Source organism: Perissodus microlepis, chromosome 15 (assembly GCF_051167445.1).
Source record: "Perissodus microlepis isolate ML-2025 ecotype Zambia chromosome 15, ASM5116744v1, whole genome shotgun sequence".
Classification (NCBI taxonomy): Eukaryota; Metazoa; Chordata; class Actinopteri; order Cichliformes; family Cichlidae; genus Perissodus; species Perissodus microlepis.
Window position 1 is genome coordinate 20,913,127 of NC_140475.1, and position 13,868 is coordinate 20,926,994.

The 13,868-nt window shown below is 39.9% G+C and overlaps 1 protein-coding gene across 1 annotated transcript in view; it reads right to left on the minus strand.

The window, feature by feature from the left end:
• Window positions 1–13,567, minus strand: part of gtf3c2 (general transcription factor IIIC, polypeptide 2, beta) — a 28,028-nt gene extending 14,461 nt beyond the window's left edge. Inside the window, exons 1-11 of the mRNA XM_084952715.1 lie at window positions 13,281–13,567; window positions 12,555–12,670; window positions 11,652–12,219; window positions 11,156–11,262; window positions 9,771–9,967; window positions 9,294–9,379; window positions 8,876–8,953; window positions 7,225–7,326; window positions 6,720–6,947; window positions 6,376–6,487; window positions 6,160–6,277 (exon numbers count right to left, since the gene is read on the minus strand). Of these exons, the coding sequence (XP_084808841.1) occupies window positions 6,160–6,277; window positions 6,376–6,487; window positions 6,720–6,947; window positions 7,225–7,326; window positions 8,876–8,953; window positions 9,294–9,379; window positions 9,771–9,967; window positions 11,156–11,262; window positions 11,652–12,219; window positions 12,555–12,579 (1,621 nt within the window). The 5' untranslated portion in view covers window positions 12,580–12,670; window positions 13,281–13,567. The remainder of the gene's footprint in view (window positions 1–6,159; window positions 6,278–6,375; window positions 6,488–6,719; window positions 6,948–7,224; window positions 7,327–8,875; window positions 8,954–9,293; window positions 9,380–9,770; window positions 9,968–11,155; window positions 11,263–11,651; window positions 12,220–12,554; window positions 12,671–13,280) is intronic.
• Window positions 13,568–13,868: the final 301 nt, after the last annotated feature.

Sequence of the window (13,868 nt, forward strand, 5' to 3'; positions counted from 1 at the left end):
CTGCCCGAAGGGCTACCAGGGATTTTGAAATTTTGCGAGCCCTGCTCAAGATCCACTGCACAAAGCACTTAAGAGTTTGACTAACTCTGGTTTTGACTATGGTGCAATTAATAATGATTATCTTAAAATTTTTCACCAGATAAACAAAGAAATAAAGGCTGACTGAGTGACTGTGTCTAACCGGTCAGCTGTGTTAGCTGAGCAGAAACAGGAGGAGCGCCACAGACGCTTATAGACAGTAAAATATGCCGCTGAGGATAAATGGTGGTTAGTCTGTTGTAAGGAGATAAACAGTGTCGAGGCTGACGAGAGTCAACTGAAAGGGGAAAAAAGAAATGTTTGGTGGTGTCCATGTTTTCTGACATTGCCAACTCAGTGAATTTTATTTATATGAAATGTTCCAACTTGCTTTATATTAATTAAAGAACAATATTAAGACTGGACTACACCTACAAGTAGTCTAAAATATCACAATCCATCTTACTCTTTAAAAATTTCTAACCTAGTTTTAGAAGCATTCATCTTTAATTTAATAAATTACAGTATTTTGCAATTTTGCACACTTTAACTTGGCCTCTGTGTGACCTCCTCCATCTTCTTCCCTGTCCAGTCTCAAGCAAGTCCTTGATGACTGACAGAGTAAGGATACAAGAAGTGTCATCTAGTAGGCCTAAAATTCATAGCTTCCAACACTAACAACTGGCTCGGTGATGCATCTTCTTTGTCATTTCAATTATAGATCCTTGTCTGATGGAGAATGGCGCTGTAAATTATGTGCGTACACTACCCCCTCCTTCAAAACCTCCAGCCACCCCCCGCCCTCCAATTCTGGAGCTTTAACGGCCTCCTCCTCTCATTCACGCGCTCATTCATTCTGGTGACTGGATACACAAAAGCCATTTATAATTATCTGTTGCAAACAGCACTAAGGGGTCAGGATAAACACACACACACACACACACATACACGCACGCACAGTTTTAACCCTGTCCAAGGCAATTTCCCCTTCAACCCTTGCAGCCGATATAGAAAGATTATATTATATTATATCCACTTTTGGTCACGTAAGATAGGATAACTAATCTGCATTCAGTCGGTGCTCGACATGTCAGCCTCAAAGAAGCTATTAAGAAATTCTCTGGTATTTTTTCACTTGGTTAAATGTACCTCTCCATGTCGTCCCCGCCTCACTGCAGGCAGAGCAGCATAACAATGACACTTTGCCTTTAAAAAACAGTCGCGCTGATGTTAGCCATTTTTCTACTTAAAATAAATTTAATGTCAGGGAAAAAAACGACCACATGTGACAGCAAAATTATTAGTGAAAAACCTGCAAGAAATGTTAGACTGCTGCTTACAATCACACGATTAAATGAATAATTGTCAATGCTTCAGGATTGTGGTGCTGCAGTTGCTGTTAGCAAAGGTGATGGTCACTGAGAAAAAACTGAACAGAGATAATATGACCAAATTATGCTTTTTATCTTTATGAAGGAAGTGTAGTATCAGAGAAAAGTAAGACATATGGTGTGTGATTTTAATATTGACTCATCTTAGTCTGTTTAGCATTTAAGTTGGGTCAGATTTTGCAGCTTACAAAATAGCGCTTGTGAGTGCTGTTAAGAAAAGAAAAATGAAGGCACTGTCCCACTTGAATGTCTATTCTTTTTATTCTCAAGACCGAGGTAACATCACTTTCATCTAAACATTCAGTTTGTTCTTTTGAAAATGGTGGCGCCAAATGATAGGAACAAACAGTCTTTAACCTGTCATATTCTACATGCACATCTCTGAACCTCACTTATGTCCAGTTTCACAAATCTATGACACTATGAGCATAGTGCATGTAACAGTCCAGAGTATTCACAGCATGCCACCCAATGGCTCCACTTATGGAGCACTTTTCCCAAAACTAAACATAAAATCAAATCTGAGATGAGATGTCCTCTTGTGTGCTTTATGTGAGAAAGATCAAATAAATGATAGTTACCTGATTCTGCTAACAACCTTTCAAACCAGGTTTACCTTCAGAAGGAACCTTTCTGGAGACCTACACTATAACAAATGTGTACATTTATTAAAGATATATTTGATATTAATTGACAGGTATACAACTGCAGGTATGGCCATGCAGCTCTAAGGCCCATCTTTCCACAGAAATTAGTTCCATTTCCCTCTTCTGCATTTATGCTACTGCTTCTCCCAGATAAGAGAACACACTGAGGTTCTGTTATATCGCTCAAATAAGATATGCAGCCAGGCTGTGCTAGAGGCCTTCACAGATGCCACACAAAGTTCAATATTACATTGGCTTTACTAAACCAAATAGGTCACATGTCTACAGTTATCAGCTCCGTGAACTCAGATTTTTCCAATCTAAGTATGCTAAAATAAAAAGGTTGATCTTGGCACTAGATAACTAATTGCAAACAAGTACAGATTACGTGTAGCATATTTCTCCTCAGGTCATCAAGCTTCAGCAAAGCTATACAGGATTATACAGGATTCAGTTCATCTCCTAGTCTTCCTTAATAGGGTTTGTGGCAACATTAAGACATTCATTACGTTAAGAAATATTGAAGGAAAACAAATGTTACGATTGCTGTATTTATGAAAATGGCTCAGTGTAAGCTAAACAAGCTTTTGCAGTAGTAGTTTGTGTGTGCAGTCATCTTCAAATGTGGGTACTCAGTAACCTTTCAATCCAATAACTATAACCTCTGGTTGCAAGCAGGGGGCTGATGGAGGAGCCCTCTGAAAACTGAGCCCAATGATCCATGGCTACAAAACAGAATGGAAACTCGAGTCCACGAGGGAATGAGAAAAAAATTAAGAACAGAAATGTCGGGTTTCATTTATCTTTTTATGTCCAAACTGAGGCATTTGAAATACTTCTTAATTTCAAAACCAAACCATGTGTAATACAGTGCACATAATGTTATAATGATCAGAGTACAGGCAGTTGTGCAGTCACCTATGCAAGCCATTGCTAGTGAGATGGAAAACTGAATCATAAAAAGGCCCAACTCCAGGAACCCTTTTGAAGAATTCTCAAACTGTGGCCATGATGTAGGCTTCATAGTTTTACCCAATCATGGCTTACAAGTCCAAAAATATGATGCAAAATTATTTTATTTACTCCTTTTAATTAATGTTAATGTAGAAGAATTTAATGTGCATGTCTTTCAGTGGAGAGATCAGGTGATTTAAAGGGGACCTAATGTGCTTTATTTCATATATGCTGTTAATGTGGTGGATATTCATACCAAACATGGCAACATTTTCAGATAACGAAGTGAAAGTATCAAAGTAGCAGTCCCTATGAGCCCAAAGCTTCACACAGTATTTTCTATTCTTTGGCTATGTACAATACCAGTACCAATTTGGTTAGCCTGTAGGCACAGAAGCCACACCCACCTGACCTTTAGAACCCACGTTTATAAGGGGCATCGAATCAGAACAGGAAAAGGACCTAAAATGACTTGTTTCAGGCAGAGGATAAACTTGGAAACTACAGCAAGGCACATCAAAAGATAAACTCTGATTCATTAGAAAGTTACTCTAGCAAACCAGAAATGAGCAGAATAGATTAAAGGCTCAGAGAAGACCTTGTAGACCTGGGATTTTCAGTAAAATCAACACATTTGACTTTATAGACCAAATGCTAAACAGAGCGGTGAATAACTGAGTTTGAGCCAACTTTACTGTTACACTGTGGAACTGGGAAGACATGCCCTACAAGATAAGCTTTAATGGGATCTAAAAAGGTTGCGTCCACTGAGATATAACACAAAAATGTGAGTATTTATATGTAAGGTGTATGCTATACTCATGATCTCACAATGGTGTTTTGTTCAATATGATTAGCCTGAACCGCTTTGAGGATACTGACTGATAAACACACACACACTCACATGCAGACATAACTGGGTTTCTCTCTATGATGGATGTGGCAGATAAGTTCGTCATTAATCTCGTTTGTATCGTCTTCTATCAGCAGAGCCCCAGAGGCGACTGAGAGCGCAGTGATCTGAATAGACTGGACCACAGGCTCCTCCATCCATAATGTCACCATGTACTTACACTGTCGGACAGTGTTCTGTGTGTGTTTTCAAGTCTATAACTGCTGCCATTGTGAAAGCTGCATGAGGCTGGTTTCTTGTGGATACTGTTGCTTTGTCAAACACAAGCTCTACCACGTTTAATGAGGGTCACGTCTGATATGATGGATAAGGTGCTATTTGATTGATTACATACTCGTGCTTGAGTTCATCAGGCTGTGTTTAAATGTGTGTAACGGACTACAGCTGCAAGTTCTCATTAGTGATTTGTTCAACAGAAAATTAATTGGCACCTACTTTGATCCTTTTTGGCAAGCTCTCAAATATTCAGTGGCTTGTGGTTCCTTGTGAGGTTTGCATTATTTTTACTGACAAATCTGAGCTTGACGAAGATTGTAATGCCATTTTTTTTCTTTTCTTTTTACACACAGGGCAGGACACCTTTGTCTTGCAAATAGAAAACCTGTATGGGGCCCATGTAGATTAGCCCATGTGGGACCCACAGCAGTTTTGCCTTTTTGAGTCTCTATGAGGATTTTCTGTTGGCAACCCAACCATAGTGGGGTGAGTGAAAACTCATATTGGGGCTCCAAAGAGCAAGACTGCTGTGGGCCCTGTGTCTTTGCCCTGCCCTGCATGTTTACTGGCACATTGCTTATATTAGGGAAACAATATACAGGGAAATTTGACTGTTGAGGAGATGATGAACCCACAGAACACGTGTTATTACACTGTCAGAAATATGAGACTGATTTAGTCAATATTCTGGATCTTAGTGATACACTGCAAAAGAACTCAAGAAGTGACGATAAAGATAATTAATTACTAAGATAAATAATATATTTTCTAAAATTCTTTGACTTTGCTTGGTGAGAAAATGTTTACTTCCTTTTACCACAATGCTGCTACAACAGATCTGTAATACAAAGCAAGTTCAAAATAACCAGCATAGATTTTTATTATCTGGCTGCAATCATGTAGGTCACATGACATTTTCCTGTGAGCATATTATTGAATGAAAAAGCTGAGATTGGTCATAAACACAAACCGGGCATGACGGGAATATTACCCAACACAAACAACATACTATGACTGCACATTTGATTAAACTCATCCAAAGCCAGGAGGGTGGAGGAAAAAGAAGCAAACTGTTCAGTAATTAAGGATCAGGTTGCTGGGATTAATGTGTTACTCCGAAGCCTTTTTTATAATTTTAAGGTCTAACATTTTAAGCTACAACACTGGTGGCATTTAACGGTCTAAGGAGCAACTACAGGAAAAAGTGTAAACACAAAACTTAAACCTGTAGGGTTACTTGGAAATCTTATATTAGATCTAGAATGAGCTACAAGAATTTGGTTCTTTAATGACTGTTTTTATATGACTATTTGAGTTTATAAAGACATACAGAAAAATTAGATGCTTTGAAACTGCTTTCAGCCAAAAGGAACAAGTTTCTCAGGAAAAGGGTCCAGACTCACTCGAAAATCCTGTGATATCATGAAACAATTGCGCCAATATTATCCAAATAAACTAGCCAGCAGGTGGTGGGTTTATATGTTCACCTGTTATCAGGAGCAGGTCAGGTCTACAGGACAAGATACCATGGGGAGTCACCTTTATCAAACTGAAAACTCAGAGAGGAAACTTCAACTTCAGGTTTAATCCTGAGCCCCAAATTCTGTTTCACAGTACAGGCCTTAGAGCTTTACTGTGATCACAAACAATCCAAGGGCTGCATGGTGCCTCCAAAGACAGCGTTTACATGCCAAACCTTCTGATTTGGCATGCGAAGAAAGAAAATGAGCTAAGCTAATTCCTAAATAAATAGGTATAAAGACATCCAGTGTTTTTATAGTGATGCGCTGATCTATAAACCACCAGTAATGCACTGCTTCAGTGCGTCCCTATGTCCTCATAGGATACAGGAGAAAATAGACACCCAACATGCTGACTTCAGACTTTAGAAAGCCAACAGTGCCCTCTGCTGAACACAGGACACGCTTCATTTTTACAAGTAAAATACTTTAGATGGAGCAGTTATAAATGCTGCAAAAAAATTGTGTAGGGGAAATCACAGTCTTATGATCAGTCTTACCAGAGTTTGGCTGAGTGATGTTGGAGTGCAGAGCATCAGGGTGGGGTATGCTGTAAATGGTAACCACCCCGGTGGAGGTGGCCACTGCCAGAAGACCCAGTCTGGGTAAGAATGGAGCCTTCAGTGTGAGGGATTGATAACACGTTAGAATGTTATAAGATTTCATCATTTCAATATCAGCTAAAAGCTAAGACACTTCATAGGAAAACATCTTACCTTTCTGGCACAGGTGGGAAGCTCCCAGCCGCCAGCAGGACACCACTTCAGATGCCAGACGAAGCCCTTATCCTGGGCCAAACTATAGACCACAACTGGCTTGGAGTCTGGTCTGTTTGGACAGAGGTGAAAGAAAAGAGAACATAATATAAAAAGGCTGAAGTTTCAAAGACAAATTTCTTATAAGTTCTGGAAACATCTCACTACCATCTATGATGTGAACAGTTTGTTTACAGAGTGATGTTGGACTTTTTCTGGAAGTAGTTCAAACCAGTCAATCAGTCAAGAGACTGACAGACTTTTATAATTTTGATGATTTCCCACTCTGCACATTTCATTTGTACCTGTTGCCATACTTCAGTTTGCCCACATCCCACAGCTGAATGAGTCCAGTTCCTGTGGAAGTTTTGTTGACGTAGTGAAAATCATCCATGCGTTGATGACAGGACAGAGCGATGTACTGGGTAGCAGGAGCACCATCAGGTGTTGGACACCACTCCAGAGCCCACACTGGTCCACCTGCATACAGCATCATGTCCCAGCGTTCTGGGTGAGGGGGAATAGATTCGAACCTGCCAGTTAACAGAAAAAAATGAAAACAAAAAAAGACACCAAATGCTTTATTCCCCCTCGCCTACAAAAGCCACCAAAAAATCTGCACCGTGTAGAACAAACTGCAAATGATCACAATTACATATTTTTATAGGTATGAATTTTACTAACAAACAAATACAAAAAAGAGGTTTTCTTTGGAAATGTATTAGCAGCAGTTATGTCTCAATAGAACTGTTCTTGACATATCTGAGGGAAATCATCAACCAGGGGTAACTACACCATGATCACTGTCACCTTTTGAGTCTTTGCAGAGGTGCTTCCTCCTTGTTGAGTCCTTCTCTGGACACTTTGAAAGCAGCTGAGCGAAGCGTCTGAGGCAGATATTTCTCCAAATCACTAAATGAAAGCAGAACACACAGACTTTTAATAACTTATGTGCATATCAGCCAGAATAACACGTCCCTTGTCCAGCTCCCTTTATGAAGCCACCAGATCAGCGCAGGTACATAGTCCTGCGATGGCTCTTCTTTATTCACTAGACTGGCTTCTTCTTGGAGCCACACTTTTCAGACATCATCTCAGCAACCCCTCCTGGCAGTTCCTTTGTTTTTTTATTGTTTAACCCTTTATTTATCAAGCGCTTTTTAAATGACCAGAATTCTCTTAGCAATATTGCTTGAGACAAAATTCAAATTGCTTCAGAAAGAAACGATGACAAGCTTTTGGGGGGAAATCAGTGTATAAAAAAATCAGCTCCGCCTAAATGTTACCACTTTTACTCACATGACCTTACTTTTCACGCATTATAGGCTAGTGAGAAAATTAAAATTGTTCCTGAAAGATGAGAATTATTTTGTCATTTTACAGCCAAAATTACAAAAGAAGTCCATTAGGCCTGTTTGAATCCCAGTCGATTAAGGGTTAATTAGGATAAAGTATCAGATTTGGATGACTCCTTACTATTGTTCCTATGTAGTTTAAAAGCCGTATTTGAACTAATGAATGGATATAATGCAACTATGAGGGCAGGATGGTGGTGTGGTAGTTAGCACTGTTGCCTCACAGCTGGAAGGTCCTGGGTTCAAATCCACAGTTTGGGGCCTTTGTGTTCACACCAGTCTCTGCCCACAATTCAAAGATATAGGAAATTTTAAATGTGACTTTGAGTCTCTCTGTGTTGACCCTGCCAAGAGTATAAAATAGTCTGAGCCTCATTGGGTTACTTGAAAGCATATACAGCAGGGGTGTCGAACTCCAGGCCTCGAGGGCCGGTGTCCTGCAGGTTTTAGATCTCACCCTGGGTCAACACACCTGAATCAAGTGATCAGTTCATTACCAGGCCTCTGGAGAACCTCAGGACATGTTGAGGAGGTAATTTAGCCATTCAAATCAGCTGTGTTGGATCAAGGAAACATCTAAAACCTGCAGGACACTGGCCCTTGAGGCCTGGAGTTCGACACCTGTGATATACAGCATATCTCATTGTATGAACATGTGACAGCTGATTGATTCAGTAATGTGACTAAAGACAGGTGACACTCTGGTTAACAGGTCATCTTAAATTGATCCTAGGTGTGCATGTCTGTCTGGCCCTGTGATTGACTGGTGACCTGTCCAGGGTGCAGCCTGTCTCTGCCACTGCCAGAGGCTCCTGCCCACCTTCAGTCAAAAAAAGTGGACAGATGTCCCAACACAAACTAAATAACTAAGCATCTAATGAAACAGTCAGATAAACACAATTGCAGTTAAGACTTTCTGGTATGACTTTTGTGTTAAAATTTCACTGAATAAAATAAAAAAAAACATTCAAAGTTACTTGGTAAAGAGTGTTGGGTACGGTCGTTCTAACACAGAAAATAAAAAGGTATATCCAAATAAAACTTAATGAGTTATTCAATTAAAACTGGATTCAACTGTATTAAACGAACAAAGCAACAGAAACTACCTTTGTGGGACAGGAACCCAATCCCTGGTGGAGGGCACCCACTCTGGAAACACCCAGCTGCTGTAGTGCTCTTCCCGACTGCAAGCACAAACATCAACAAACACATGGTTAAATAAAACAAACAAACAAGCAGTTAGTCAGTCTGAGACTTACTTATTCAAAATGCTAAAAAAACCTCAACAAATCAACCAAAAAAAGTGAAGTTTTGTAAGCTGATATTTTGAGATAACCCAAAATTTGACTTTAAGAAGCTTTCAAAATAAAGGGTTTGAATGTTCAAATATTCCAGTGTCGTTTGCACTTCAAGACTCATTGTTTATGTCATCACAAAAACTGATGTATGAACTAACAGCAAAAGGACAATGTTCACTGGTACTTCACAAAAACAAATCATTACTGTTAACTGACTGCAACTTACAATTTCTTGGTGGTCTTTGCGCTCTCCAAAGCAGTTTTCATGATGGGGGTGTTAAGTCCATTTTGGGCTTTGGCGAACGAGCATGTCTGCAGGACAGAAGGAGACAGGATGAACTCATTATGCACATGTTCTTCCTTCTTTTCTATGTGGCTGCATTAAACTGAGAAATTAAAATGTTCTGGTCATTTTAATCAATAATGGTTTGCACTTTGGTTTAGTCTCAGAAAAACGCAGAAATCAGAAATCTGATGATTTATGTTTGATATAAACTGCTCATTATAATGACTCCTATTTATAAGCCCAGGTTGGTATTGACAAATCACAACAGTTTAACTTTTAATTACCATCATCAAGCAGATTCATCTTTCTGTATTAGACTGATATGGAGATACCGTATTGAAGTAATGTACTCTAGTGCACTGCATGAGGTCATAACCAGTAACTGTGCCATCAAGCTAAAATGAGAAAACCACTGACGTTGTTATTGTTGACGTAATAAAGTGGTGGATTTTTTCCACGTTTGCCACAATTGAAGTCGAGGTCTGAGTCATATGCTGGTTCTTCGTCATCATCTTCCATCTCCTCTGCATCCTCCTCTTCGTCATTATCTGGCACAAAGTCTTCGTCTTCTGCTGCATCACTGTCAGGATGTTTCCTCTTTTTGCCTTTACCCACTGCAGGAATAGAACGAGGGATTTAAGTGATGATGCACAGAGATCTTTACTGATATTTGCAGAAGAAGGAATTTTTCTGCACTGCTATATGAAATTTTACACTGCATGTAACTTGTGAGATAGCAAAACACAACTAACAACTGACATGAAATGTAATGTTGACACAACAGTCTAAACAAGTTCAGACAAGTTCATTAATATAGCTACATCTACGCCAGTTAGTCAACACCTGCCGTTTGAAGTGCGGCCCATTTTCAGACAGGAGACACGTCTACAGGTCTTAGGTCTTAGACTACGTTCACACTGCAGGTCTTAATGCTCAATTCCGAAATTTTTGATCAAATCTGATTTTTTGGTCTGCTTGTTCACACTACAAATAAAATGTGACAGCAAACGTGCTCTAGTGTGAACCCACAAAGCGGCCCGCATGCGCAAAAGAAGACGTCACACACAACATGCTCTGTTTAGACCCAGACCAAACGGTACTGCTTGACTGATGGCCCTTAATATAAAGACTTGTTTCAGACTTTACCTTCCCCAATTTTGCTTTAAGTTATTTTGTTATTTACATATAGCCTAATAGTTATCCTTATTGCTGTTTCAGAGAGGAGCGGTGCTTCAAAGGATAGTTGCAGATTTCTGTCAGAATCTGCAGATTATTCAGTAAATAAAATGTTCACGTTGTTTTCCCAACAGTTTCACTAACATCTACACTGGACGGCCAGGAAGCGTTCACGATGTCTTCTCGGGCGCTTCTCCGGCGCAGATAATTGGCGTCTGTCTTGTGTCAGTGACGTAAAAGACGGATTTAATGCGACATGACCATTCACACAGCAGTTGCTTTCTAAAACATCAGATATGTATCGGATTCAGTACCACATACAAAAGTGACCCAGATCGGATTTGAAAATAACGGATTTGTGTCGTTCACACTGTCATAGGGTCGCATAGGGTCAAAAAAGTCGGATTTGATGCGCTTTCGCCTGCAGTGTGAACGTAGAATTAGAGTGGTAGCAACCTCACTTAACTCTGTAAGAAATAGGTAAAAAGATGAATAGAATAGAATTCAACTTTATTGTCATTGCACATGTCACAAGTACAAGGCAACGAAATGCAGAAACTGTCTGAGATAATGCTTAGCTGTGATTGGTGCACTGGGGAAGAGAGACGGCGAGACTTTCACTGTACCTTTGCTTGCTTTGGGAGTTTTCTGTTCTGATCCAGTATCTTCGCTTCCTGGCTCATCAGTTTGCCCAAATAAGTCTTTTGCCAAATTGTGGAGGTACTTCAACGCCCTGGAAGATTGAGGTTACATTATTTTGAATGCCTATATTACCATTTATATGAAAAAATGGCTTTAAAAATGTTTTAAAGACAGAAAATTTATCATTTTACAATTAGCAATGTATGCTTTTATATAGCTACATAGATGCATGTAATTAATGTGGGGATAAGTGTACATGTAAGAAAAAAATGAAAGTCCGATTGTTAGGGTGTAATTATCACAAAACTAATAGTGAAAGTAACTATCACCAAAGTCTGGAGTCACAGTTCAGACTTCCTGTGTTTCAACTGATGATGTCTGATGTAAAAATAATTTAACAAAAAAAAAAAAAAAAAAAAGGTGACGGTGTTTAACGTCATTTAACCTATGCTACAGCTCAGTACTGTAGGTGTATCTTACGCTTTGGCAGCTCCTCTCCGCCGGCGGCCACCTTGTCCAGTCTCCTCCTCAGGTTCCTCTGCATCCTTTTCTTTAATAACTGGCTTCACTTGTTGTACATACTGCTTCTTTACATACTTCCTCCGTGGCTTTGGCGTCCCATTCTCCTGCTGCACCGTATCGTTAACAACACCCTCTCCATCTATAAGGTCTACATTGGCATTGCTACATTTTTTTGCAGGGGTTTTCTTAGCAGGAGTCCTTTTTGACTGAGTTTTCTTGCCTCTCAGTGGTTCATCAGCCACTTCTGCTGTAGTTTGTCCATCACACTCTGTAGGTGTTTTATCTGTTTTTTCATTTTCTCCATCTGGAGTGTCCTGTGCGGCAGCCTTGGATTTTCTACTCTTTGTCGGAGTCTTCTGAGAAGCTGCTCTTCTCCTTCCTGAGCTCTTTCCAGGTGTTTTGGGTGAAAGGTGTTCATTCGTTTTGTCATCAGTTTCATAATCCAGATATTTGGGATTTTTCTTCCGTTGTCGTCCTTTTGAGCTGAGTATTAAATCCGCACCCTCCTCCAATGGCTTCTCTTGCCCTGCAAGAAATGTGACATTATCATTCCACTGAATGATGTAAAATGGGGTTAATGTGACTGGGAAGTCATTGCCTGGTCAACATTTCTGGTTTGGTAGTGCTGGATTCCATCTGTTAGCTGAACATGCATAACATGAAATCAAGTTCCAGCAGTGCTGCTGTGCTAGACAGAAATGAATACTAATAATAGAAGAACAAGGTGTGAATAGCTCTTAAAAATAAAGTTTAAAAAAATCCTGAAATATTATTTTCTCATCCTCTGTAATCTTAAAATAGGCCAGATGACACCCCTGGATTAGACCATTTAGAACATGTTAAATCTCAAGTTTGACAAACCTTGTGCAGATTCAGTGGGCTCCATATGCTCTGGGTTTCTGATTCTGTGGTTCTCCTTCTTCTTTTAGGTGCCTCCTCATGTGTAGACCCAGTTCTTTCTCAGTGTAGCTTTGCAGCTGCACAGACAGAAAAAGAAATAATTTATAACTTAAGGTATAAAATGACTGTCCACTACTGCAATATTTAATCAAAATAGCTGTTTCTTCCTGCAGTTTGGAGTTGTACAATGGACGAATGAAAGTCACTAACAGATATGGCTTTTCAGTGTTTTAAACAACCTTATAGACTTCTAACGACACTAAAATAATTACAGTGCAAAAATGGAGTCAGGGAGCCGGTGTTTTCTACCGATATCAAGTCGATAAGCCGCTGTCTACAACCTACACACCAAACCTCATTCAATAATGTGACAGTTTGACTCTCTCTTCCCTACTCACAGTGAAGACGTAAAATATACACACCGATACTTAAGGCATTTAATATTTAAGGCCACACGTCAATTCGGCATATATTTTCAATATAAAAATATAAAACATCAAGTTATTTAAGAGATACACATATGTCACTAGTTTTTAAAACGAGTCACATTGTCTTAGTTAGCCATGCTATTGAGCTAACACATTGCTAATGCTAACTGGATATAGTAGCAGTCAAGTGTATCATAATATATTATAATATACTTAAAAATCGGCCTCTAACCGGATCGTAGCACGTTTAAAAACTCACCATGTGTAGTGTTACGGTTTCCTCCTCGGTGGCGGAGGCTGAAACACCTCGTTCAGAACACGGGAAGCTAGAGTCCAGCCACCCGGGATCGAATCCCAACCTCAACCACCAGAAACCACGACATGTAAAGTCACCGGAGCTTACCGGGACACAGCCGTCATAAAAATCATGCCGTTAATTTTTTCAAGGAGGGCAAACTACAAACATTTTCACAGTTGTTTACACCGAGTCAGGGAGCTTTCCGCTTTCCTTACGTCAGACCGCCATGTCACTGTGCAAGCACGGAGGGCCACACCGCCCCCTATCAGCAGAGAGGGAAATTACACTGATTTGATTGTACAGCGGCGGAGTTCCACGCTGCCTCCAATATTAGGAGGAGGTGGAGGTCATTGAAGCCCAGAGGCGTATGGCGAGGAAGTCGGGACACCGCCCTGGTGCTCAGAAGGTCCCATTGCACTGGCTGTTTATCTTGATGGTCTTTCAATGAAACGGACATGTTATACAACTTCCATCATATATTTAACTCATGGTTCGATCTTGTGAATCAAAACGTTTTATCCAGTATTCATCTTCCTTATGAAGTTAATT